Source organism: Dendropsophus ebraccatus, chromosome 1 (genome assembly GCF_027789765.1).
Source record: "Dendropsophus ebraccatus isolate aDenEbr1 chromosome 1, aDenEbr1.pat, whole genome shotgun sequence".
Classification (NCBI taxonomy): domain Eukaryota; kingdom Metazoa; phylum Chordata; class Amphibia; order Anura; family Hylidae; genus Dendropsophus; species Dendropsophus ebraccatus.
Window position 1 is genome coordinate 924,166 of NC_091454.1, and position 27,664 is coordinate 951,829.

Below are 27,664 nucleotides of genomic sequence, written 5' to 3' on the forward strand. Positions count from 1 at the left end.
CTGGGCAGAGTAGTACTCCTCTATGTGGGCTCTGTATATACTATCTGGGCAGAGTACTCCTCTATGTGGGCTCTGTATACTATCTGGGCAGAGTAGTACTCCTCTATGTGGGCTCTGTATACTATCTGGGCAGAGTAGTACTCCTCTATGTGGGCTCTGTATACTATCTGGGCAGAGTAGTACTCCTCTATGTGGGCTCTGTATACTATCTGGGCAGAGTACTCCTCTATGTGGGCTCTGTATACTATCTGGGCAGAGTACTCCTCTATGTGGGCTCTGTATATACTATCTGGGCAGAGTAGTATTCCTCTATGTGGGCTCTGTATATACTATCTGGGCAGAGTACTCCTCTATGTGGGCTCTGTATACTATCTGGGCAGAGTAGTACTCCTCTATGTGGGCTCTGTATACTATCTGGGCAGAGTAGTATTCCTCTATGTGGGCTCTGTATACTATCTGGGCAGAGTACTCCTCTATGTGGGCTCTATATACTATCTGGGCAGAGTAGTATTCCTCTATGTGGGCTCTGTATACTATCTGGGCAGAGTACTCCTCTATGTGGGCTCTATATACTATCTGGGCAGAGTAGTACTCCTCTATGTGGGCTCTGTATACTATCTGGGCAGAGTACTCCTCTATGTGGGCTCTGTATACTATCTGGGCAGAGTACTCCTCTATGTGGGCTCTGTATACTATCTGGGCAGAGTAGTACTCCTCTATGTGGGCTCTGTATACTATCTGGGCAGAGTACTCCTCTATGTGGGCTCTGTATACTATCTGGGCAGAGTACTCCTCTATGTGGGCTCTGTATACTATCTGGGCAGAGTAGTATTCCTCTATGTGGGCTCTGTATACTATCTGGGCAGAGTACTCCTCTATGGGGATCTATATACTATCTGGGCAGAGTAGTATTCCTCTATGTGGGCTCTGTATACTATCTGGGCAGAGTACTCCTCTATGTGGGCTCTATATACTATCTGGGCAGAGTAGTATTCCTCTATGTGGGCTCTGTATATACTATCTGGGCAGAGTAGTACTCCTCTGTGTGGGCTCTGTATACTATCTGGGCAGAGTAGTACTCCTCTATGTGGGCTCTGTATACTATCTGGGCAGAGTAGTACTCCTCTATGTGGGCTCTGTATACTATCTGGGCAGAGTAGTATTCCTCTATGTGGGCTCTGTATACTATCTGGGCAGAGTACTCCTCTATGTGGGCTCTATATACTATCTGGGCAGAGTAGTATTCCTCTATGTGGGCTCTGTATACTATCTGGGCAGAGTACTCCTCTATGTGGGCTCTGTATACTATCTGGGCAGAGTACTCCTCTATGTGGGCTCTGTATATACTATCTGGGCAGAGTAGTATTCCTCTATGTGGGCTCTGTATACTATCTGGGCAGAGTAGTATTCCTCTATGTGGGCTCTGTATACTATCTGGGCAGAGTAGTACTCCTCTATGTGGGCTCTGTATACTATCTGGGCAGAGTAGTACTCCTCTATGTGGGCTCTGTATACTATCTGGGCAGAGTACTCCTCTATGTGGGCTCTGTATACTATCTGGGCAGAGTACTCCTCTATGTGGGCTCTGTATACTATCTGGGCAGAGTAGTACTCCTCTATGTGGGCTCTGTATACTATCTGGGCAGAGTACTCCTCTATGTGGGCTCTGTATACTATCTGGGCAGAGTACTCCTCTATGTGGGCTCTGTATATACTATCTGGGCAGAGTAGTACTCCTCTATGTGGGCTCTGTATACTATCTGGGCAGAGTAGTATTCCTCTATGTGGGCTCTGTATACTATCTGGGCAGAGTAGTATTCCTCTATGTGGGCTCTGTATACTATCTGGGCAGAGTATTCCTCTATGTGGGCTCTGTATACTATCTGGGCAGAGTAGTATTCCTCTATGTGGGCTCTGTATACTATCTGGGCAGAGTAGTACTCCTCTATGTGGGCTCTGTATACTATCTGGGCAGATGTACTCCTCTATGTGGGCCTCTATATACTATCTGGGGCAGAGTATTCCTCTATGTGGGCTCTGTATACTATCTGGGCAGAGTAGTATTCCTCTATGTGGGCTCTGTATACTATCTGGGCAGAGTAGTACTCCTCTATGTGGGCTCTGTATACTATCTGGGCAGAGTACTCCTCTATGTGGGCTCTGTATACTATCTGGGCAGAGTAGTACTCCTCTATGTGGGCTCTGTATACTATCTGGGCAGAGTAGTACTCCTCTATGTGGGCTCTGTATACTATCTGGGCAGAGTACTCCTCTATGTGGGCTCTGTATACTATCTGGGCAGAGTATTCCTCTATGTGGGCTCTGGATACTATCTGGGCCAGAGTAGTATTCCTCTATGTGGGCTCTGTATAACTATCTGGGCAGAGTAGTACTCCTCTATGTGGGCTCTGTATACTATCTGGGCAGAGTACTCCTCTATGTGGGCTCTGTATACTATCTGGGCAGAGTAGTATTCCTCTATGTGGGCTCTGTATACTATCTGGGCAGAGTAGTATTCCTCTATGTGGGCTCTGTATACTATCTGGGCAGAGTAGTACTCCTCTATGTGGGCTCTGTATACTATCTGGGCAGAGTAGTACTCCTCTATGTGGGCTCTGTATATACTATCTGGGCAGAGTACTCCTCTATGTGGGCTCTGTATACTATCTGGGCAGAGTACTCCTCTATGTGGGCTCTGTATATACTATCTGGGCAGAGTAGTATTCCTCTATGTGGGCTCTGTATATACTATCTGGGCAGAGTAGTATTCCTCTATGTGGGCTCTGTATACTATCTGGGCAGAGTAGTACTCCTCTATGTGGGCTCTGTATATACTATCTGGGCAGAGTAGTATTCCTCTATGTGGGCTCTGTATATACTATCTGGGCAGAGTACTCCTCTATGTGGGCTCTGTATACTATCTGGGCAGAGTAGTACTCCTCTATGTGGGCTCTGTATACTATCTGGCAGAGTAGTACTCCTCTATGCTGGGCTCTGTATATACTATCTGGAGCAGAGTACTCCTCTATGTGGGACTGCTACTCCTATCCTGGGACAGCCAGTAGTAACTCCTCTATGTGGGCTTCTGTATACTATCTGGGCAGAGTAGTACTCCTCTATGTGGGCTCTTGTTATACTATCTGGGCAGAGTGTAGTACTCCTGCTATGTGGGCTCTGTATACTTATCTGGGCAGAGTACTCCTCGATGTGGGCTCTGTGTATACTATCGGGGCAGAGTTACTCCTCTATGTGGGGCTCTGTGTATTATACTATCTTGGGCAGCAGTAGTATTCCTCTATGTGGGCTCTGTATATACCTATCTGTGCAGAGTACTCCTCTATGTTTGGGGGGGGGGCTCCTGTATCCTATCTGGGACAGAGTAGTATCCCTCTATGTGGGGGCCTCTGTATACTGATCTGGGCAGAGTAGTATTCCTCTATGTGGGCTCTGTATACTATACTGGGCAGAGTTACTCCTCATATGTGGGCTCTATATACTATCTGGGCAGAGTAGTATTCCTCTATGTGGGCTCTGTATACTATCTGGGCAGAGTACTCCTCTATGTGGGCTCTATATACTATCTGGGCAGAGTAGTACTCCTCTATGTGGGCTCTGTATACTATCTGGGCAGAGTACTCCTCTATGTGGGCTCTGTATACTATCTGGGCAGAGTACTCCTCTATGTGGGCTCTGTATATACTATCTGGGCAGAGTAGTATTCCTCTATGTGGGCTCTGTATACTATCTGGGCAGAGTAGTACTCCTCTATGTGGGCTCTGTATACTATCTGGGCAGAGTAGTATTCCTCTATGTGGGCTCTGTATACTATCTGGGCAGAGTAGTACTCCTCTATGTGGGCTCTGTATACTATCTGGGCAGAGTAGTACTCCTCTATGTGGGCTCTGTATACTATCTGGGCAGAGTAGTACTCCTCTATGTGGGCTCTGTATACTATCTGGGCAGAGTACTCCTCTATGTGGGCTCTGTATACTATCTGGGCAGAGTAGTACTCCTCTATGTGGCTCTGTATACTATCCTGGGCAAGATGTACTCATCTAGTGTGCGCTGCTGTATACGATCTGGGCAGAAGTATTCCTCTATGTGGGCTCTGTAGTATACTATCTGGGCAGAGAGTACTTCCTCTATGTGGGCTCTGTATACTATCTGGGCAGAGTAGTATTCCTCTATGTGGGCTCTGTATACTATCTGGGCAGAGTAGTATTCCTCTATGTGGTGCTCTGTATACTATCTGGGCAGAGTATTCCTCTATGTGGGCTCTGTAATACTATCTGGGCAGAGTAGTATTCCTCTATGTGGGCTCTGTATACTATCTGGGCAGAGTAGTACTCCTCTATGTGGCTCTGTATACTATCTGGGCAAGTACTCCTCTATGTGGGCTCTGTATACTATCTGGGCAGAGTAGTATTCCTCCTATGTGGGCTCTGTATACTATCTGGGCAGAGTACTCCTCTTTGTGGGCTCTGTATCTATCTGGGCAGAGTAGTATTCCTCTATGTGGGCTCTATATACTATCTGGGCAGAGTAGTACTCCTCTATGTGGGCTCTGTATACTATCTGGGCAGAGTACTCCTCTATGTGGGCTCTGTATACTATCTGGGCAGAGTACTCCTCTATGTGGGCTCTGTATACTATCTGGGCAGAGTACTCCTTTATGTGGGCTCTGTATACTATCTGGGCAGAGTAGTACTCCTCTATGTGGGCTCTGTATACTATCTGGGCAGAGTAGTATTCCTCTATGTGGGCTCTGTATACTATCTGGGCAGAGTACTCCTCTATGTGGGCTCTGTATATACTATCTGGGCAGAGTAGTACTCCTCTATGTGGGCTCTGTATATACTATCTGGGCAGAGTAGTACTCCTCTATGTGGGCTCTGTATACTATCTGGGCAGAGTATTCCTCTATGTGGGCTCTGTATACTATCTGGGCAGAGTATTCCTCTATGTGGGCTCTGTATACTATCTGGGCAGAGTACTCCTCTATGTGGGCTCTGTATACTATCTGGGCAGAGTACTCCTCTATGTGGGCTCTGTATATACTATCTGGGCAGAGTAGTACTCCTCTATGTGGGCTCTGTATACTATCTGGGCAGAGTACTCCTCTATGTGGGCTCTGTATACTATCTGGGCAGAGTAGTATTCCTCTATGTGGGCTCTGTATACTATCTGGGCAGAGTAGTACTTCCTCTATGTGGGGCTCTGTATACTATCTGGGCAGAGTAGTATTCCTCTATGTGGGCTCTGTATACTATCTGGGCAGAGTAGTACTCCTCTATGTGGGCTCTGTATACTATCTGGGCAGTAGTACTCCTCTATGTGGGCCTCTGTATATACTATCTGGGCAGAGTAGCTCCTCTATGTGGGCTCTGTATACTATCTGGGGCAGAGTACTCCTCTATGTGGGCTCTGTATAACTATCTGGGCAGAGTAGTACTCCTCTATGTGGGCTCTGTATACTTATCTGGGCAGAGTAGTACTCCTCTATGTGGGCTCTGTATACTATCTGGGCAGAGTACTCCTCTATGTGGGCTCTGTATACTATCTGGGCAGAGTAGTACTCCTCTATGTGGGCTCTGTATACTATCTGGGCAGAGTAGTATTCCTCTATGTGGGCTCTGTATACTATCTGGGCAGAGTAGTACTCCTCTATGTGGGCTCTGTATACTATCTGGGCAGAGTAGTATTCCTCTATGTGGGCTCTGTATACTATCTGGGCAGAGTAGTATTCCTCTATGTGGGCTCTGTATACTATCTGGGCAGAGTAGTATTCCTCTATGTGGGCTCTGTATACTATCTGGGCAGAGTAGTACTCCTCTATGTGGGCTCTGTATACTATCTGGGCAGAGTACTCCTCTATGTGGGCTCTGTATATACTATCTGGGCAGAGTACTCCTCTATGTGGGCTCTGTATATACTATCTGGGCAGAGTAGTACTCCTCTATGTGGGCTCTGTATACTATCTGGGCAGAGTACTCCTCTATGTGGGCTCTGTATACTATCTGGGCAGAGTACTCCTCTATGTGGGCTCTGTATATACTATCTGGGCAGAGTAGTAACTCCTTCTATGTGGGCTCTGTATACTATCTGGGCAGAGTACTCTCTATGTGGGCTCTATATACTATCCTGGGCAGATGTACTCCTCTATGTGGGCTCTATATACTATATCTGGGCAGAGTAGTACTCCTCTATGTGGGTCCTCTGTATACTATCTGGGCAGAGTACTCCTCTATGTGGGCTCTATGTGGGCTCTGTATACTATCTGGGCAGAGTACTCCTCTATGTGGGCTCTGTATATACTATCTGGGCAGAGTAGTACTCCTCTATGTGGGCTCTGTATACTATCTGGGCAGAGTACTCCTCTATGTGGGCTCTGTATACTATCTGGGCAGAGTAGTACTCCTCTATGTGGGCTCTATATACTATCTGGGCAGAGTACTCCTCTATGTGGGCTCTGTATATACTATCTGGGCAGAGTAGTATTCCTCTATGTGGGCTCTGTATACTATCTGGGCAGAGTACTCCTCTATGTGGGCTCTGTATACTATCTGGGCAGAGTAGTATTCCTCTATGTGGGCTCTGTATACTATCTGGGCAGAGTAGTACTCCTCTATGTGGGCTCTGTATACTATCTGGGCAGAGTAGTACTCCTCTATGTGGGCTCTGTATACTATCTGGGCAGAGTACTCCTCTATGTGGGCTCTGTATACTATCTGGGCAGAGTAGTATTCCTCTATGTGGGCTCTGTATACTATCTGGGCAGAGTACTCCTCTATGTGGGCTCTGTATACTATCTGGGCAGAGTACTCCTCTATGTGGGCTCTGTATACTATCTGGGCAGAGTACTCCTCTATGTGGGCTCTGTATACTATCTGGGCAGAGTAGTACTCCTCTATGTGGGCTCTGTATACTATCTGGGCAGAGTACTCCTCTATTGGGCTCTGTATACTATCTGGGCAGAGTAGTATTCCTCTATGTGGGCTCTGTATACTATCTGGGCAGAGTACTCCTCTATGTGGGCTCTATATACTATCTGGGCAGAGTACTCCTCTATGTGGGCTCTATATACTATCTGGGCAGAGTAGTATTCCTCTATGTGGGCTCTGTATACTATCTGGGCAGAGTACTCCTCTATGTGGGCTCTATATACTATCTGGGCAGAGTAGTACTCCTCTATGTGGGCTCTGTATACTATCTGGGCAGAGTACTCCTCTATGTGGGCTCTGTATACTATCTGGGCAGAGTAGTATTCCTCTATGTGGGCTCTATATACTATCTGGGCAGAGTAGTACTCCTCTATGTGGGCTCTGTATACTATCTGGGCAGAGTAGTACTCCTCTATGTGGGCTCTATATACTATCTGGGCAGAGTAGTACTCCTCTATGTGGGCTCTGTATACTATCTGGGCAGAGTACTCCTCTATGTGGGCTCTATATACTATCTGGGCAGAGTACTCCTCTATGTGGGCTCTATATACTATCTGGGCAGAGTACTCCTCTATGTGGGCTCTGTATACTATCTGGGCAGAGTACTCCTCTATGTGGGCTCTGTATACTATCTGGGCAGAGTAGTATTCCTCTATGTGGGCTCTGTATACTATCTGGGCAGAGTAGTACTCCTCTATGTGGGCTCTGTATACTATCTGGGCAGAGTACTCCTCTATGTGGGCTCTGTATATACTATCTGGGCAGAGTAGTACTCCTCTATGTGGCTCTGTATATACTATCTGGGTCAGAGGTAGTACTCCTCTATGTGGGCTCTGTATACTCTCTGGCAGAGTACTCCTCATGTGGGCTCTGTATACATCTGGGCAGAGTAGTATTCCTCTATGTTTGCGTCTCTGTATACTATCTGGGCAGAGTACTCTCTATGTGGCTCTGTATACCTATCTGGGCAGAGTAGTACTCCTCTATGTGGGCTCTGTATACTATCTGGGCAGAGTAGTAACTCCTCTATGTGGGCTCTGTATACTATCGGGCAGAGTAGTACTCCTCTATGTGGGCTCTGTATACTATCTGGGCAGAGTAGTATTCCTCTATGTGGGCTCTGTATACTATCTGGGCAGAGTAGTATTCCTCTATGTGGGCTCTGTATACTATCTGGGCAGAGTAGTATTCCTCTATGTGGGCTCTGTATACTATCTGGGCAGAGTAGAGGAGATGGGGAGGAGCAGCACTCCCCGCACACACAGGGTCAGGAGGGTTCAGCAGCGTCCTGTGTGCCGGAACCTGGCAGGGATCTCTATATTATCTGATAACAACGAGGAGAGCGCAACGCCGTGTAACACTATTCTGCTGTTACATAATGTCTCATCCTCCAGAGCTGCACTCACTATTCTGCTGTTACATCATGTCTCATCCTCCAGAGCTGCACTCACTATTCTGCTCTTACATCCTGTCTCATCCTCCAGAGCTGCACTCACTATTCTGCTCTTACATCCTGTCTCATCCTCCAGAGCTGCACTCACTATTCTGCTCTTACATCCTGTCTCCTCCTCCAGAGCTGCACTCACTATTCTGCTCTTACATCCTGTCTCATCCTCCAGAGCGGCGCTCTTATATTCCTCCATCTTTCTTGCAGATCTATGAATCTCTGTCATTATGAATCGGCCACAGAACATTGGGTTTTCTGACTATGTGACGGGGGTCTCTCCACTCCCACAATTCCCTGCTCCTCCCGGTTTCCATGTTGTGAGCCCTGGACCTGTGAACAGAGTAGTGAATGAACCCGCCCCTTCTAATGTATTTGGCCACGCCCCTGCTCAAATATTTGTCCCCGCCTCTTCAGTGTTATCCGGTCCTGCTCAAATATGTGGCCCCGCCCCTGCTGATATGTTTGACTCCACCTCTGCTCATGTACTAGGCCCTGCCCCTGCTGATATTTTTGACTCCACCTCTGCTCATGTACTAGGCCCTGCCTCTGCTGATGTGTTTGGCTCCACCCCCGTTCATGTACTAGGCCCTGCCCCTGCTGATGTATTTGGCTCCACCCCTGCTCATGTACTTGGCCCCGTCCCTGCTGATGTGTTTGGCTCCACCCCCGTTCATGTACTTGGCCCCGCCCCTGCTGATGTGTTTGGCTCCACCCCTGCTCATGTACTTGGCCCCGCCCCTGCTGATGTGTTTGGCTCCACCCCTGCTCATGTACTTGGCCCCGCCCCTGCTGATTTCTTTGGCCCCGCCCATCACTCTGCTGCAGGTCCTTACGGATTCCTGACGGATAACTGGCTGGAGGAGCGGCAGTCGTGGTTTCCGCAGCCGCTGCCCCCTGCTGTATACGGGGAGGATACGGAGGGGGATACGCAGCTGCAGGCGGCCCCCGGCTTCCGGATTGGATTTGAGGATTATGGAGACGCCAGTGATCCCCCCCTCCATTACCATCACTTAGACCTTCCAGCAGAGGGCGACACATGGGGCCAGAGAATAGGCCCCACCCCCTGGGGCCGGAGCCCCCATAGTGACCCACAGCCTGCCGGAGCGCAAGGACCAGGTTCCCGTATACCAGTGAGTGATTATTCTTATATATATATGGGGGGGAGCTCTGATGGGACTGTATATATATATATATATATATATATACATATATATATATACACAGTCCCATCAGAGCTCCCCCATATATTATATATATATATATATATATATATAATATATGGGGGAGCTCTGATGGGACTGTGTATATATATATATATATATATATATATATATATATATAGGGGAGCTCTGATGGGACTGTGTATACGGGGAAGCTCTGATGGGACTGTGTATATATATATATATATATATATGGGGGAGCTCTGATGGGACTGTGTATATATATATATATATGGGGGATCTCTGATGGGACTGTATGTGTATATATGGGGGAGCTCTGATGGGACTGTATATACGGGGAAGCTCTGATGGGACTGTGTATATATATATATATGGGGGAGCTCTAATGGGACTGTATATATACGGGAGCTCTGCTGATTCTGTAGTTTATGGGGGAGCTCTGTGTCTGTGGACTCTGCTGTAAGAGTTGTGGGTCCCTTGTGGGTGTGGCCTATGCTTAGGGGGGCGGGGTTTCCATGTAGTCACATGTGTGTTGTGTAGACATCAGGGGTGTGATCCTCCCACCCTGTGTGACCCCGCCCCTGAGGAGCTGCAGTGGAGGCCATTAGTCATGTGACTGTTTCTTCTGGCCCCCGGCAGGTGGAGGACTGGAGGATAAAGCTGCAGGAGGTGGCGGGGCGGCAGGAGCCGGAGGTGGCCGCCTTCTGTGATGCCATCTGGCGGTAGGTTATACACGGATTACTGGTGGGGGCGGGGCTATGGGGGTCACATGATGAGGTAAGCTCTCTCCCCTCTTTAGAATAAGGCGGGGTTACTGCTCCTCAGACTGCACCACCAATCCCGGGAGGATCTGGAGCGTCGCCGCCCCCTTCCCTGATGATGTCACTGACTCCCAGGTGGAAGTATCTGTAATAGCGGGAGATCACCTTACAGCGCTGCAAACCCTCCAGAGAGGTGAGGGGGGCTGTGTGTATAGGGGGGTACCCCTGTGTGTATATGGGGGGTACCCCTGTGTGTATATGGGGGGTACCCCTGTGTGTGTATATGGGGGGTACCCCTGTGTGTGTATATGGGGGGTACCCCTGTGTGTGTATATGGGGGGTACCCCTGTGTGTGTATATGGGGGGTACCCCTGTGTGTGTATATGGGGGGTACCCCTGTGTGTCTATATGGGGGGTACCCCTGTGTGTCTATATCCCGGCAGTGGGGGATTCTGGCCATGTGTGGGGGATCCTGGCCGTGGGTTGAGGGATCCCGGCGGGGTGTGTGTGTGGGGTGGGTGGATCGCGGCGGTGTGTGTGGGGTGGGTGGATCGTGGGGGTGGGGGAACCTGGCCGTGTGTGTGGGGATCCCGGCGGTGTGTGTGGGGGATCCTGGCCGTAGGGGGGGGGGGGGGATCCTGGCCGTGTGTGTGTGTGTGTGTGTGGGGGGGGGGGGGGGTGGATCCCGGCGGTGTGTGTGGGGGATCCTGGCCGTGGGGGGGGGGGGAGATCCTGGCCGTGTGTGTGTGTGTGTGTGTGTGGGGGGGGGGGGGGGGTGGAACCCGGCGGTGGGGGTGGGGGATCCTGGCCGTGGGGGGGGGGGATCCTGGCCGTGTGTGTGTGTGTGTGTGGGGGGGGGGGGGGGGGGGGGGGGGTGGATCCCGGCGGTGTGTGTGGGGGCTCCTGGCCGTGTGTGGGGGGGGGGGGGGATCCTGTCCGTGTGTGTGTGTGTGTGTGTGTGTGTGGGGGGATCCCGGCGGTGTGTGTGGGGGATCCTGGCCGTGGGGGGGGGAGATCCTGGCTGTGTGTGTGTGTGTGTGGGGGGGGGGGGGGGGGTGGATCCCGGCGGTGGGGGGGGGGGGGTGGATCCCGGCGGTGGGGGTGGGGGATCCTGGCCGTGTGGGGGGGTTCCCGGCGGTATGTGTGGGGTGGTCCCGTATATGAGGCAGTATAGAGTTCCCCCCGGTGGGGCTCCTCGTGGGCGGGCAGACACGGCCGTCATCTCTTTCCTCTCTCCTCAGACTCCGCCCATGTGGAACATTTGCTCGCTGATATTCTGCATAAGATCCAGGATCCTGTGGGGCTCGCGGCGTCTCTATATCCTGTGTCACATGACCCGCACCCTGCACCACCACCCCAGCTGTATCCCTCCCTGCAGCCGCCTGTGATACCCCGACTGCAAAAAGAGGGGGCGGAGCCTGCGGGAAGGGGCTGTCACCTGAGCGTCTGCGGCCGCGATGAGTATTTACAGCTGTGAGTATCAGTCAAAGATACCTGTACCTGCCCCCCAGGGGGGTAAGAGGAGGGCAACAGAGATCCTGTACCTGCCCCCAGGGGGTAAGAGGGGGCAACAGAGAGGACTGTACCTGCCCCCCAGGGGGGTAAGAGGAGGGCAACAGAGAGGACTTTACCTGCCCCCCAGGGGGGTAAGAGGAGGGCAACAGAGAGGACTGTACCTTCCCCCCTGGGGGGTAAGAGGAGGGCAACAGAGATCCTGTACCTGCCCCCAGGGGGTAAGAGGGGGGCAACAGAGAGGACTGTACCTGCCCCCCTGGGGGGTAAGAGGAGGGCAACAGAGAGGACTGTACCTGCCCCCCAGGGGGGTAAGAGGAGGGCAACAGAGAGGACTGTACCTGCCCCCAGGGGGTAAGAGGGGGCAACAGAGAGGACTGTACCTGCCCCCCAGGGGGGTAAGAGGAGGGCAACAGAGATCCTGTACCTGCCCCCAGGGGGTAAGAGGGGGCAACAGAGAGGACTGTACCTGCCCCCCAGGGGGGTAAGAGGGGGGAGACAGAGAGGACTGTACCTGCCCCCCAGGGGGTAAGAGGAGGGCAACAGAGATCATGTACCTGCCCCCAGGGGGTAAGAGGGGGCAACAGAGAGGACTGTACCTGCCCCCAGGGGGTAAGAGGAGGGCAACAGAGATCATGTACCTGCCCCCAGGGGGTAAGAGGAGGGCAACAGAGATCCTGTATCTGCCCCCAGGGGGTAAGAGGGGTCAACTGAGAGGCCTGTACCTGCCCCCCAGGGGTTAAGAGGGGGCAACCGAGAGGACTGTACCTGCCCCCAGGGGGTAAGAGGGGGGAGACAGAGAGGCCTGTACCTGCCCCCAGGGGGTAAGAGGGGGTCAACTGAGAGGTCTGTACCTGCCCCCAGGGGGTAAGAGGGGGTCAACTGAGAGGCCTGTACCTGCCCCCAGGGGGGAAGAGGGGGGGAGACAGAGAGGCCTGTACCTGCCCCCAGGGGGTAAGAGGGGGGGAGACAGAGAGGCCTGTACCTGCCCCCAGGGGGGAAGAGGGGGGGAGACAGAGAGGCCTGTACCTGCCCCCAGGGGGTAAGAGGGGGGAAACAGAGAGGCCTGTACCTGCCCCCAGGGGGGAAGAGGGGGGGAGACAGAGAGGCCTGTACCTGCCCCCAGGGGGGAAGAGGGGGGGAGACAGAGAGGCCTGTACCTGCCCCCAGGGGGTAAGAGGGGGGAAACAGAGAGGCCTGTACCTGCCCCCAGGGGGGAAGAGGGGGGGAGACAGAGAGGCCTGTACCTGCCTTCAGGGGGTAAGAGGGGGGAAACAGAGAGGCCTGTACCTGCCCCCAGGGGGTAAGAGGGGGGAGACAGAGAGGCCTGTACCTGCCCCCAGGGGAGTAAGAGGAGGGCAGCAGAGAGGTCTCTACCTGCCTGAGGGGGGTAAGAGGAGAGAGCTTTCCCTGGGGAGGGGGCATATGCTGTACCGGGCTTAGATACAGTGTCCTATTGGCTATCAGGCTTACAGGGTCGTAGTCACTTTTTGCCCAGGCTTGGATACTCGGTGAAGATAGAGAGCGCAAAGTATCACACTGTCTGGTCTGGGATACACCCTGTGTGCTCTGTATCTCAGCTCTGTTGTGTGTTGCAGGGGCCACAGTCTGCGGAGTCACAAGATTTTACAGAGGCAGCGCTGCATCCGTCTCCGACTCCACATGGGAGGAGACCCCCAGGGACCCCTGGCTCGTACCGTAAGTTATATGACTGTCTGTATGGTACATCACCTGCACCCGTACACTGTAACACCCCCTCACCTGCACCCGTACACTGTAACACCCCCTCACCTGCACCCGTACACTGTGGCACCCCCTCACCTGCACCCGTACACTGTAACACCCCCTCACCTGCACCCGTACACTGTAACACCCCCTCACCTGCACCCGTACACTGTAACACCCCCTCACCTGCACCCGTACACTGTGACACCCCCTCACCTGCACCCGTACACTGTAACACCCCCTCACCTGCACCCGTACACTGTAACACCCCCTCACCTGCACCCGTACACTGTAACACCCCCCTCACCTGCACCCGTACACTGTAACACCCCCTCACCTGCACCCGTACACTGTAACACCCCCTCACCTGCACCCGTACACTGTAACACCCCCTCACCTGCACCCGTACACTGTAACACCCCCTCACCTGCACCCGTACACTGTAACACCCCCTCACCTGCACCCGTACACTGTAACACCCCCTCACCTGCACCCGTACACTGTAACACCCCCTCACCTGCACCCGTACACTGTAACACCCCCTCACCTGCACCCGTACACTGTAACACCCCCTCACCTGCACCCGTACACTGTAACACCCCCTCACCTGCACCCGTACACTGTAACACCCCCTCACCTGCACCCGTACACTGTAACACCCCCTCACCTGCACCCGTACACTGTAACACCCCCTCACCTGCACCCGTACACTGTAACACCCCCTCACCTGCACCCGTACACTGTAACACCCCCTCCCCTGCACCCGTACACTGTAACACCCCCTCACCTGCACCCGTACACTGTAACACCCCCTCACCTGCACCCGTACACTGTGACACCCCCTCACCTGCACCCGTACACTGTGACACCCCCTCACCTGCACCCGTACACTGTGACACCCCCTCACCTGCACCCGTACACTGTGGCACCCCCTCACCTGCACCCGTACACTGTGACAGCCCCTCACCTGCACCCGTACACTGTGACAGCCCCTCACCTGCACCCGTACACTGTGGCACCCCCTCACCTGCACCCGTACACTGTAACACCCCCTCACCTGCACCCGTACACTGTGGCACCCCCTCACCTGCACCCGTACACTGTAACACCCCCTCACCTGCACCCGTACACTGTAACACCCCCTCACCTGCACCCGTACACTGTGGCACCCCCTCACCTGCACCCGTACACTGTAACAGCCCATCACCTGCACCCGTACACTGTGGCACCCCCTCACCTGCACCCGTACACTGTGGCACCCCCTCACCTGCACCCGTACACTGTGGCACCCCCTCACCTGCACCCGTACACTGTAACACCCCCTCACCTGCACCCGTACACTGTGACAGCCCCTCACCTGCACCCGTACACTGTGACAGCCCCTCACCTGCACCCGTACACTGTGACAGCCCCTCACCTGCACCCGTACACTGTAACAGCCCATCACCTGCACCCGTACACTGTGGCACCCCCTCACCTGCACCCGTACACTGTAACACCCCCTCACCTGCACCCGTACACTGTAACACCCCCTCACCTGCACCCGTACACTGTAACACCCCCTCACCTGCACCCGTACACTGTGGCACCCCCTCACCTGCACCCGTACACTGTAACAGCCCCTCACCTGCACCCGTACACTGTAACAGCCCCTCACCTGCACCCGTACACTGTAACAGCCCCTCACCTGCACCCGTACACTGTAACACCCCCTCACCTGTGTAAGTCATGTGGTCTCATTTTACAGGTGGAGGATGATGAGGCAGAGCTGGGTCTGGGTGGCCGGCTGGAGCATGCTCAGTACTGGCAGGAGCTCAGGTGAGAGGCGGGTTTTCTACCCCTCCCCCCGCTGATATCAGCATTGGGCCTCCCTTGGCTGCCTGTCCTCTTCTGGGCCCCCCCTGGCTGTCGGGGGGGGGGGGTGAACCTGCTGGCGCTCAGCTATCACATATTACCAGTGACTTGGCTTTGGCTTTATCTTCTAGAACACGAAAAAACAACCTTCCGTCTCTGCTCTCTGCTCCCTCCGTCTCTGCTCTCTGCTCCCTCCGTCTCTGCTCTCTGCTCCCTCCGTCTCTGCTCTCTGCTCCCTCCGTCTCTGCTCTCTGCTCCCTCCGTCTCTGCTCTCTGCTCCCTCCGTCTCTGCTCTCTGCTCCCTCCGTCTCTGCTCTCTGCTCCCTCCGTCTCTGCTCTCTGCTCCCTCCGTCTCTGCTCTCTGCTCCCTCCGTCTCTGCTCTCTGCTCCCTCCGTCTCTGCTCTCTGCTCCCTCCGTCTCTGCTCTCTGCTCCCTCCGTCTCTGCTCTCTGCTCCCTCCGTCTCTGCTCTCTGCTCCCTCCGTCTCTGCTCCCTCCGTCTCTGCTCCCTCCGTCTCTGCTCCCTCCGTCTCTGCTCCCTCCGTCTCTGCTCTCTGCTCCCTCCGTCTCTGCTCTCTGCTCCCTCCGTCTCTGCTCTCTGCTCCCTCCGTCTCTGCTCTCTGCTCCCTCCGTCTCTGCTCTCTGCTCCCCCCGTCTCTGCTCTCTGCTCCCTCCGTCTCTGCTCTCTGCTCCCTCCGTCTCTGCTCCCCCCGTCTCTGCTCTCTGCTCCCTCTGTCTCTGCTCTCTGCTCCCTCCGTCTCTGCTCTCTGCTCCCTCCGTCTCTGCTCTCTGCTCCCTCCGTCTCTGCTCTCTGCTCCCTCCGTCTCTGCTCTCTGCTCCCTCCGTCTCTGCTCTCTGCTCCCTCCGTCTCTGCTCTCTGCTCCCTCCGTCTCTGCTCTCTGCTCCCCCCGTCTGTGCTCCCTCCGTCTCTGCTCTCTGCTCCCTCCGTCTCTGCTCTCTGCTCCCTCCGTCTCTGCTCTCTGCTCCCTCCGTCTCTGCTCTCTGCTCCCTCCGTCTCTGCTCTCTGCTCCCTCCGTCTCTGCTCTCTGCTCCCTCCGTCTCTGCTCTCTGCTCCCCCCGTCTGTGCTCCCTCCGTCTCTGCTCTCTGCTCCCTCCGTCTCTGCTCTCTGCTCTCTCCGTCTCTGCTCCCCCCCGTCTCTGCTCTCTGCTCCCTCCGTCTCTGCTCTCTGCTCCCTCCGTCTCTGCTCTCTGCTCCCTCCGTCTCTGCTCTCTGCTCCCTCCGTCTCTGCTCTCTGCTCCCTCCGTCTCTGCTCTCTGCTCCCTCCGTCTCTGCTCTCTGCTCCCTCCGTCTCTGCTCTCTGCTCCCCCCGTCTGTGCTCCCTCCGTCTCTGCTCTCTGCTCCCTCCGTCTCTGCTCCCTCCGTCTCTGCTCTCTGCTCCCTCCGTCTCTGCTCTCTGCTCCCCCCGTCTGTGCTCCCTCCGTCTCTGCTCTCTGCTCCCTCCGTCTCTGCTCTCTGCTCCCTCCGTCTCTGCTCTCTGCTCCCTCCGTCTCTGCTCTCTGCTCCCTCCGTCTCTGCTCTCTGCTCCCTCCGTCTCTGCTCTCTGCTCCCTCCGTCTCTGCTCTCTGCTCCCTCCGTCTCTGCTCTCTGCTCTCTCCGTCTCTGCTCCCTCCGTCTCTGCTCTCTGCTCCCTCCGTCTCTGCTCTCTGCTCTCTCCGTCTCTGCTCCCTCCGTCTCTGCTCTCTGCTCCCTCCGTCTCTGCTCTCTGCTCCCTCCGTCTCTGCTCTCTGCTCCCTCCGTCTCTGCTCTCTGCTCCCTCCGTCTCTGCTCTCTGCTCTCTCCGTCTCTGCTCCCTCCGTCTCTGCTCTCTGCTCCCTCCGTCTCTGCTCTCTGCTCCCTCCGTCTCTGCTCTCTGCTCCCTCCGTCTCTGCTCTCTGCTCCCTCCGTCTCTGCTCCCTCCGTCTCTGCTCCCTCCGTCTCTGCTCCGTCTCTGCTCTCTGCTCCCTCCGTCTCTGCTCTCTGCTCCCTCCGTCTCTGCTCTCTGCTCCCTCCGTCTCTGTTCTCTGCTCCCTCCGTCTCTGCTCCCTCCGTCTCTGCTCTCTGCTCCCTCCGTCTCTGCTCTCTGCTCCCTCCGTCTCTGCTCTCTGCTCTCTCCGTCTCTGCTCCCTCCGTCTCTGCTCTCTGCTCCCTCCGTCTCTGCTCTCTGCTCCCTCCGTCTCTGCTCTCTGCTCCCTCCGTCTCTGCTCTCTGCTCCCCCCGTCTGTGCTCCCTCCGTCTCTGCTCTCTGCTCCCTCCGTCTCTGCTCTCTGCTCCCTCCGTCTCTGCTCTCTGCTCCCTCCGTCTCTGCTCTCTGCTCCCTCCGTCTCTGCTCTCTGCTCCCTCCGTCTCTGCTCTCTGCTCCCTCCGTCTCTGCTCTCTGCTCCCTCCGTCTCTGCTCTCTGCTCCCTCCGTCTCTGCTCTCTGCTCCCTCCGTCTCTGCTCCCTCCGTCTCTGCTCTCTGCTCTCTCCGTCTCTGCTCCCTCCGTCTCTGCTCTCTGCTCCCTCCGTCTCTGCTCTCTGCTCCCTCCGTCTCTGCTCTCTGCTCCCTCCGTCTCTGCTCTCTGCTCCCTCCGTCTCTGCTCTCTGCTCCCTCCGTCTCTGCTCTCTGCTCCCTCCGTCTCTGCTCCCTCCGTCTCTGCTCCCTCCGTCTCTGCTCCCTCCGTCTCTGCTCTCTGCTCCCTCCGTCTCTGCTCCCTCCGTCTCTGCTCTCTGCTCCCTCCGTCTCTGCTCCCTCCGTCTCTGCTCCCTCCGTCTCTGCTCCCTCCGTCTCTGCTCCCTCCGTCTCTGCTCTCTGCTCCCTCCGTCTCTGCTCTCTGCTCCCTCCGTCTCTGCTCTCTGCTCCCTCCGTCTCTGCTCTCTGCTCCCTCCGTCTCTGCTCCCTCCGTCTCTGCTCCCTCCGTCTCTGCTCCCTCCGTCTCTGCTCCCTCCGTCTCTGCTCTCTCCGTCTCTGCTCTCTGCTCCCCCCGTCTCTGCTCTCTGCTCCCCCCGTCTCTGCTCTCTGCTCCCTCCGTCTTTGCTCTCTGCTCCCCCCGTCTCTGCTCCCCCCGTCTCTGCTCTCTGATCCCTCCCTCTCTGCTCTCTGCTCCCTCCGTCTCTGCTCTCTGCTCCCCCCGTCTCTGCTCTCTGCTCCCCCCGTCTCTGCTCTCTGCTCCCTCCGTCTCTGCTCTCTGCTCCCTCCGTCTCTGCTCTCTGCTCCCTCCGTCTCTGCTCTCTGCTCCCCCCGTCTCTGCTCTCTGCTCCCCCCCGTCTCTGCTCTCTGCTCCCCCCGTCTCTGCTCTCTGCTCCCCCCGTCTCTGCTCCCCCCGTCTCTGCTCTCTGCTCCCTCCGTCTCTGCTCTCTGCTCCCTCCGTCTCTGCTCCCTCCGTCTCTGCTCCCTCCGTCTCTGCTCTCTCCGTCTCTGCTCTCTGCTCCCTCCGTCTCTGCTCTCTGCTCCCCCCGTCTCTGCTCTCTGCTCCCTCCGTCTTTGCTCTCTGCTCCCCCCGTCTCTGCTCCCCCCGTCTCTGCTCTCTGCTCCCTCCGTCTCTGCTCTCTGCTCCCCCCGTCTCTGCTCTCTGCTCCCCCCGTCTCTGCTCTCTGCTCCCTCCGTCTCTGCTCTCTGCTCCCTCCGTCTCTGCTCTCTGCTCCCCCCGTCTCTGCTCTCTGCTCCCCCCGTCTCTGCTCTCTGCTCCCTCCGTCTCTGCTCTCTGCTCCCTCCGTCTCTGCTCTCTGCTCCCTCCGTCTGTGCTCCCTCCGTCTCTGCTCTCTGCTCCCTCCGTCTGTGCTCCCTCCGTCTCTGCTCTCTGCTCCCCCCGTCTCTGCTCTCTGCTCCCCCCGTCTCTGCTCTCTGCTCCCCCCGTCTCTGCTCTCTGCTCCCCCCGTCTCTGCTCCCCCCGTCTCTGCTCTCTGCTCCCTCCGTCTCTGCTCTCTGCTCCCTCCGTCTCTGCTCCCTCCGTCTCTGCTCCCTCCGTCTCTGCTCTCTCCGTCTCTGCTCTCTGCTCCCCCCGTCTCTGCTCTCTGCTCCCCCCGTCTCTGCTCTCTGCTCCCCCCGTCTCTGCTCTCTGCTCCCCCCGTCTCTGCTCTCTGCTCCCCCCGTCTCTGCTCTCTGCTCCCTCCGTCTCTGCTCTCTGCTCCCCCCGTCTCTGCTCTTTGCTCCCTCCGTCTCTGCTCTCTGCTCCCCCCGTCTCTGCTCTCTGCTCCCCCCGTCTCTGCTCTCTGCTCCCCCCGTCTCTGCTCTCTGCTCCCCCCGTCTCTGCTCTCTGCTCCCCCCGTCTCTGCTCTCTGCTCCCTCCGTCTCTGCTCTCTGCTCCCCCCGTCTCTGCTCTTTGCTCCCTCCGTCTCTGCTCTCTGCTCCCTCCGTCTCTGCTCTCTGCTCCCTCCGTCTCTGCTCTTTGCTCCCTCCGTCTCTGCTCTCTGCTCCCTCCGTCTCTGCTCTCTGCTCCCTCCGTCTCTGCTCTCTGCTCCCCCCGTCTCTGCTCTCTGCTCCCCCCGTCTCTGCTCTCTGCTCCCCCCGTCTCTGCTCCCCCCGTCTCTGCTCTCTGCTCCCTCCGTCTCTGCTCTCTGCTCCCTCCGTCTCTGCTCCCTCCGTCTCTGCTCCCTCCGTCTCTGCTCTCTCCGTCTCTGCTCTCTGCTCCCCCCGTCTCTGCTCTCTGCTCCCCCCGTCTCTGCTCTCTGCTCCCCCCCGTCTCTGCTCTCTGCTCCCCCCGTCTCTGCTCTCTGCTCCCTCCGTCTCTGCTCTCTGCTCCCCCCGTCTCTGCTCTTTGCTCCCTCCGTCTCTGCTCTCTGCTCCCTCCGTCTCTGCTCTCTGCTCCCTCCGTCTCTGGGGGGGGGTGAACCTGCTGCCGCTCAGCCATCACATATTACCAGTGACTTGGAAGGTTTTTTTTTCGTGTTCTAGAAGATAAAAGCCAAAGCCAAGTCACTGGTAATATGTGATAGCTGAGCGGCAGCAGGTTCACCCCCCCCCAGAGACGGAGGGAGCAGAGAGCAGAGACGGAGGGAGCAAAGAGCAGAGACGGAAGGTTTTTTTTTCGTGTTCTAGAAGATAAAAGCCAAAGCCGTCTCTGCTCTCTGCTCCCTCCGTCTCTGCTCTCTGCTCCCTCCGTCCCTGCTCCCTCCGTCTCTGCTCTCTGCTCCCTCCGTCTCTGCTCTCTGCTCCCTCCATCTCTGCTCTCTGCTCCCTCCATCTCTGCTCTCTGCTCCCTCCGTCTCTGCTCTCTGCTCCCTCCGTCTCTGCTCTCTGCTCGCTCCACCTCCGTCTCTGCTCCCTCCACCTCCGTCTCTGCTCCCTCCACGCCCGTCTCTGCTCCCTCCACCTCCACGCCCGTCTCTGCTCTTTCCACCTCCACCTCCGTCTCTGCTCTTTCCACCTCCACCTCCGTCTCTGCTCTTTCCACCTCCGTCTCTGCTCTTTCCACCTCCGTCTCTGCTCCTTCCACCTCCGTCTCTGCTCCTTCCACCTCCGTCTCTGCTCCCTCCATGCCCGTCTCTGCTCCCTCTACGCCCGTCTCTGCTCTTTCCACCTCCACCTCCGTCTCTGCTCCTTCCACCTCCGTCTCTGCTCCCTCCATGCCCGTCTCTGCTCCCTCTACGCCCGTCTCTGCTCTTTCCACCTCCACCTCCGTCTCTGCTCCCTCCACCTCCACCTCCGTCTCTGCTCCCTCCACCTCCACCTCCGTCTCTGCTCCCTCCACCTCCACCTTCGTCTCTGCTCCTTCCACCTCCGTCTCTGCTCCCTCCATGCCCGTCTCTGCTCCCTCTACGCCCGTCTCTGCTCTTTCCACCTCCACCTCCGTCTCTGCTCTTTCCACCTCCACCTCCGTCTCTGCTCACTCCACCTTCACATCCGTCTCTGCTCCCTCTGTGTTGTCCCACTACGGGTGTTGCTACTGCTTACACCCCTCTCAAAAGCCTGTACTTTCTTGTAAGTGGTGATGTAGTAGTGATAAAGTTTTGCCACTAGATGTAAGTATGTGTACTCAGTTGCCGCATTACTGCAGTATGTAAAGGGTTATTTTTTATTTATGTGTCACATGGATCTGTGAACCTATGGGAGTCTCTTCTTCTTCTGTCCTATCTCTCTCTTCTTCTCTATGCACTCTTCTCCCACTCACAGCGCACCTTACAGGGGCTGTAGATAGGAAGTCACATGGGTAGAGGAAGTATAGCGGTTGACTGTAGAGTCAAGATGCAGCTAACAGTTTCTCTTCAAGTAACCTCACTGAGCACTATGCAGTGTTACAGGAGAGGACAAGTCAGAGACAACCCCCAACCCCCGCCGTGGACAAGGAGAGTCACAGTGCAGGACAGGATCCACAGACAGCAGTAAGCTAGGAACTCATCCGGATAGAGCAAAGTTGCTAAGAGCCTAGGAACTCTATCTCACAGCGCGGTTGTCAGCAGGAAATCCTCAGCATTCTGCTCATCCCAGGTAACAAGGTCTGGGGCTTGTGTCACCCTGTAGGACGGGTCCCCCAAGACCGGTAGGGCAATAGGTGTTTCATTCTGATAAGAGTCGATGCACGGGCACAAGTATTCTCGTTGTCTTCTATCTCTACCTCATCCATCAACATCCCGGCAGAGCACAGCACTACTTCAGTTGGGACTCTCACGACATCCTCCTCTCTGCTACTCTGCTTCTTCTTTGTATCTCTCAGCACACAACCTAGTCAGCACGACTGTACCGCTCTCTATACGCTCATCACAGATCTGCATCCTGAACTATTAAGTATCTTATCAAGTATAAAGTGTTCTGTCCATGCACGGCTGTATGTCCTGCTGTATGTATGTCCTGCTGTATGTATGTCCTGCTGTATGTATGTCCTGCTGTATGTATGTCCTGCTGTATGTATGTCCTGCTGTAGGTCCTGCTGTATGTATGTCCTGCTGTACACAGTTATCTCCAGAGGAAACCATGTTCTATTTATGGTAACGGGACTCTGTGATTCCTCATCCTGCACCGACACAGCACACACTCCTAGTCCGGGAGGGTCACTACTGCACTCCGGACCACCATGACTACAGCCCACAGGACCCTGCAACAACCCAGCAGGTCACTGACCCCAGGGGTGTACCGCCATATCTGTGCACCCAACCGGCACCGGCGTCACCACATAACATCACTGGGCCCGGCTGTATCTCACCAACCACCACAGAGCTGGTGTCAAACCTCACCACCCAGCAAGTGACCGGCCGCACCTCCGCCATACCGGGGGTCACCACACCTCCATCCGTCTCTGCTCCCTCCAGGGACAGGCGTCCAGATCCGTCTCTGCTCCCTCCAGGGACAGGCGTCCAGATCCGTCTCTGCTCCCTCCACCTCCAGGGACAGGCGTCCAGATCCGTCTCTGCTCCCTCCACCTCCAGGGACAGGCGTCCAGATCCGTCTCTGCTCCCTCCACCTCCAGGGACAGGCGTCCAGATCCGTCTCTGCTCCCTCCAGGGACAGGCGTCCAGATCCGTCTCTGCTCCCTCCACCTCCAGGGACAGGCGTCCAGATCCGTCTCTGCTCCCTCCACCTCCAGGGACAGGCGTCCAGATCCGTCTCTGCTCCCTCCACCTCCAGGGACAGGCGTCCAGATCCGTCTCTACTCCCTCCACCTCCAGGGACAGGCGTCCAGATCCGTCTCTGCTCCCTCCACCTCCAGGGACAGGCGTCCAGAATCCGTCTCTGCTCCCTCCACCTCCAGGGACAGGCGTCCAGATCCGTCTCTGCTCCCTCCAGGGACAGGCGTCCAGATCCGTCTCTACTCCCTCCACCTCCAGGGACAGGCGTCCAGATCCGTCTCTGTTCCTTCCACCTCCAGGGACAGGCGTCCAGATCCGTCTCCGCTCACTTCACCTCCAGGGACAGGCGTTTAGATCCGTCTTCGCTCCCTCCAGGGACAGGCGTCCAGATCCGTCTCTGCTCCCTCCACCTCCAGGGACAGGCGTCCAGATCCGTCTCTGCTCCCTCCACCTCCAGGGACAGGCGTCCAGATCCGTTTCTGCTCCCTCCACCTCCAGGGACAGGCGTCCAGATCCGTCTCTGCTCCCTCCACCTCCAGGGACAGGCGTCCAGATCCGTCTCCGCTCCCTCCACCTCCAGGGACAGGCGTCCAGATCCGTCTCTGCTCCCTCCAGGGACAGGCGTCCAGATCCGTCTCTACTCCCTCCACCCCCAGGGACAGGCGTCCAGATCCGTCTCTGCTCCCTCCACCTCCAGGGACAGGCGTCCAGATCCGTCTCTGCTCCCTCCAGGGACAGGCGTCCAGATCCGTCTCTGCTCCCTCCACCTCCAAGGACAGGCGTACAGATCCGTCTCTGCTCCCTCCACCTCCAGGGACAGGCGTCCAGATCCGTCTCCGCTCCCTCCACCTCCAGGGACAGGCGTCCAGATCCGTCTCCGCTCCCTCCACCTCCAGGGACAGGCGTCCAGATCCGTCTCCGCTCCCTCCACCTCCAGGGACAGGCGTCCAGATCCGTCTCCGCTCCCTCCACCTCCAGGGACAGGCGTCCAGATCCGTCTCTGCTCCCTCCACCTCCAGGGACAGGCGTCCAGATCCGTCTCTGCTCCCTCCACCTCCAGGGACAGGCGTCCAGATCCGTCTCCGCTCCCTCCACCTCCAGGGACAGGCTTCCAGATCCGTCTCTGCTCCCTCCACCTCCAGGGACAGGCGTCCAGATCCGTCTCCGCTCCCTCCACCTCCAGGGACAGGCGTCCAGATCCGTCTCCGCTCACTTCACCTCCAGGGACAGGCGTCCAGATCCGTCTCTGCTCCCTCCACCTCCAGGGACAGGCTTCCAGATCCGTCTCCGCTCCCTCCACCTCCAGGGACAGGCGTCCAGATCCGTCTCCGCTCCCTCCACCTCCAGGGACAGGCGTCCAGATCCGTCTCCGCTCCCTCCACCTCCAGGGACAGGCGTCCAGATCCGTCTCCGCTCCCTCCACCTCCAGGGACAGGCGTCCAGATCCGTCTCTGCTCCCTCCACCTCCAGGGACAGGCGTCCAGATCCGTCTCTGCTCCCTCCACCTCCAGGGACAGGCGTCCAGATCCGTCTCCGCTCCCTCCACCTCCAGGGACAGGCGTCCAGATCCGTCTCTGCTCCCTCCACCTCCAGGGACAGGCGTCCAGATCCGTCTCCGCTCCCTCCACCTCCAGGGACAGGCGTCCAGATCTGTCTCTGCTCCCTCCACCTCCAGGGACACACAGTGATATGACTGTATACCTGGGGCTATGGATACAACCTAGTCCAGACTATACAGAACTTTTCATTTACAGGAGAAAGAGATTCTGGAATCCCAGAGCTTCTTTCCAGAAGCCGAGAGCTACAGGGAGCAGAGACTGAGCTGGAGGTGGAGGGAGCGGAGGTGGAGGAAGTGGAGATGGATCTGGAGGTGGAGGGAGCGGAGAGGTAGGTGGGGGGAGCGGAGGTGGAGGGAGCGGAGCTGGATCTGGAGGGAGCGGATCTGGAGGTGGAGGGAGCGGATCTGGAGGTGGAGGGGTCGGGGGTGGAGGGAGCTGGAGGAGGTGGAGGGGGCGGAGCTGGATCTGGAGGGGCGGAGCTGGAGGTGGAGGGAGCGGAGCTGGAAGTGGAGGGGTCGGAGGTGGAGGGAGCTGGAGGGGGTGGAGGTGGAGGGGGTGGAGGTGGAGGGGGTGGAGGTGGAGGGGGTGGAGGTGTGGCGTCCTGAGTAACATCTCTGCTCCTTCTTTACTTATTTATTTCATCTGATTGTTATTGTTTGGTATTTCGGATTCCGGAGAGCTGGACGCTCAGACCGGGAGGACGGCCGCAGTCCGTGTAGCAGTTAGGAGAGGTATGGTCTCTGAGGATGTCACTGCTCCCACAGTTTCCTTCTCTATCCTCTAGGAGACGCGTCTCTGATGCCGTCACTCACTATGGAGATCAGCTCCAATACTTCCTCTACAACCAGGTAAGCCCCTCCCCCACGGCTGGGGATGTCACCGGGCGGGGAGGGCTATAACGGACGGGGAGGGCTATAACGGACGGGGAGGGCTATAACGGACGGGGAGGGCTATAACGGACGGGGAGGGCTATAACGGACGGACGGGGGGGGGGGGTGTATGTAATCCCATATATGGTGTGTTAGTCGGCAGGTGTAGGCGGAGTCCTGGCAGCGGTGGAGGAGATCTGTTACCTGCTCCGCTCTGTGGAGACTCAGGAGATCAGCGAGGCCGTCCGGAGACTGAGCGTCTCCTCCCTGCAGCTGCCGATGGTGATTATAATACTCTACTCTGCCGCCCCCTCCCCCCTGTACATCCCCCCCCCTGTACATCGCACCCCCTGCCGCCCCATCCCCCCTGTACATCCCCCCTGTACATCCCCCCCCTGTACATCCCCCCCCTGTACATCTCCCCTGTACATCTCCCCTGTACATCTCCTCTGTACATCTCCCCTGTACATCTCCTCTGTACATCTCCCCTGTACATCCCCCCTGTGTACCCTCCTGTACCTCCCCCTGTATACCCTCCTGTACCTCCCCCTGTATACCCTCCTGTACCTCCCCCTGTGTACCCTCCTGTACCTCCCCCTGTACCTCCCCCTGTATACCCTCCTGTACCTCCCCCTGTATACCCTCCTGTACCTCCCCCTGTGTACCCTCCTGTACCTCCCCCTGTATACCCTCCTGTACCTCCCCCTGTATACCCTCCTGTACCTCCCCCTGTATACCCTCCTGTACCTCCCCCTGTATACCCTCCTGTACCTCCCCCTGTATACCCTCCTGTACCTCCCCCTGTACCTCCCCCTGTATACCCTCCTGTACCTCCCCCTGTATACCCTCCTGTACCTCCCCCTGTATACCCTCCTGTACCTCCCCCCTGTGTACCCTCCTGTACCTCCCCCTGTATACCCTCCTGTACCTCCCCCTGTATACCCTCCTGTACCTCCCCCTGTATACCCTCCTGTACCTCCCCCTGTATACCCTCCTGTACCTCCCCCTGTGTACCCTCCTGTACCTCCCCCTGTATACCCTCCTGTACCTCCCCCTGTGTACCCTCCTGTACCTCCCCCCTGTGTACCCTCCTGTACCTCCCCCTGTATACCCTCCTGTACCTCCCCCTGTGTACCCTCCTGTACCTCCCCCTGTACCTCCCCCTGTGTACCCTCCTGTACCTCCCCCTGTACCTCCCCCTGTATACCCTCCTGTACCTCCCCCTGTATACCCTCCTGTACCTCCCCCTGTATACCCTCCTGTACCTCCCCCTGTATACCCTCCTGTACCTCCCCCTGTATACCCTCCTGTACCTCCCCCTGTATACCCTCCTGTACCTCCCCCTGTACACCCTCCTGTACCTCCCCCTGTATACCCTCCTGTACCTCCCCCTGTATACCCTCCTGTACCTCCCCCTGTATACCCTCCTGTACCTCCCCCTGTACCTCCCCCTGTATACCCTCCTGTACCTCCCCCCTGTACACCCTCCTGTACCTCCCCTGTATACCCTCCTGTACCTCCCCCTGTATACCCTCCTGTACCTCCCCCTGTATACCCTCCTGTACCTCCCCCTGTACACCCTCCTGTACCTCCCCCTGTATACCCTCCTGTACCTCCCCCTGTATACCCTCCTGTACCTCCCCCTGTATACCCTCCTGTACCTCCCCCTGTACACCCTCCTGTACCTCCCCCTGTATACCCTCCTGTACCTCCCCCTGTATACCCTCCTGTACCTCCCCCTGTATACCCTCCTGTACCTCCCCCTGTATACCCTCCTGTACCTCCTCCTGTACCTCCCCCTGTATACCCTCCTGTACCTCCCCCTGTATACCCTCCTGTACCTCCCCCTGTGTACCCTCCTGTACCTCCTCCTGTACCTCCCCCTGTGTACCCTCCTGTACCTCCCCCTGTATACCCTCCTGTACCTCCCCCTGTACCTCCCCCTGTATACCCTCCTGTACCTCCCCCTGTGTACCCTCCTGTACCTCCCCCTGTATACCCTCCTGTACCTCCCCCTGTATACCCTCCTGTACCTCCCCCTGTATACCCTCCTGTACCTCCCCCTGTACCTCCCCCTGTATACCCTCCTGTACCTCCCCCTGTATACCCTCCTGTACCTCCCCCTGTATACCCTCCTGTACCTCCCCCTGTATACCCTCCTGTACCTCCCCCTGTGTACCCTCCTGTACCTCCCCCTGTGTACCCTCCTGTACCTCCCCCTGTATACCCTCCTGTACCTCCCCCCTGTGTACCCTCCTGTACCTCCCCCTGTATACCCTCCTGTACCTCCCCCTTTGTACCCTCCTGTACCTCCCCCTGTGTACCCTCCTGTACCT

At 56.7% G+C, this 27,664-nt stretch overlaps 1 protein-coding gene across 4 annotated transcripts in view; it reads left to right on the forward strand.

Moving 5' to 3' along the window:
* Positions 1 to 27,664, forward strand: part of PIK3C2G (phosphatidylinositol-4-phosphate 3-kinase catalytic subunit type 2 gamma) — a 91,051-nt gene that overhangs the window by 2,075 nt on the left and 61,312 nt on the right. For all 4 annotated transcript variants that reach the window (XM_069963575.1, XM_069963572.1, XM_069963579.1 and 1 more), the window contains exons 2-9: positions 8,596 to 9,518; positions 10,209 to 10,291; positions 10,369 to 10,523; positions 11,572 to 11,803; positions 13,441 to 13,540; positions 15,315 to 15,385; positions 25,244 to 25,307; positions 25,485 to 25,610. In XM_069963575.1, the coding sequence (XP_069819676.1) occupies positions 8,616 to 9,518; positions 10,209 to 10,291; positions 10,369 to 10,523; positions 11,572 to 11,803; positions 13,441 to 13,540; positions 15,315 to 15,385; positions 25,244 to 25,307; positions 25,485 to 25,610 (1,734 nt within the window). In that variant the 5' untranslated portion in view covers positions 8,596 to 8,615. The remainder of the gene's footprint in view (positions 1 to 8,595; positions 9,519 to 10,208; positions 10,292 to 10,368; positions 10,524 to 11,571; positions 11,804 to 13,440; positions 13,541 to 15,314; positions 15,386 to 25,243; positions 25,308 to 25,484; positions 25,611 to 27,664) is intronic.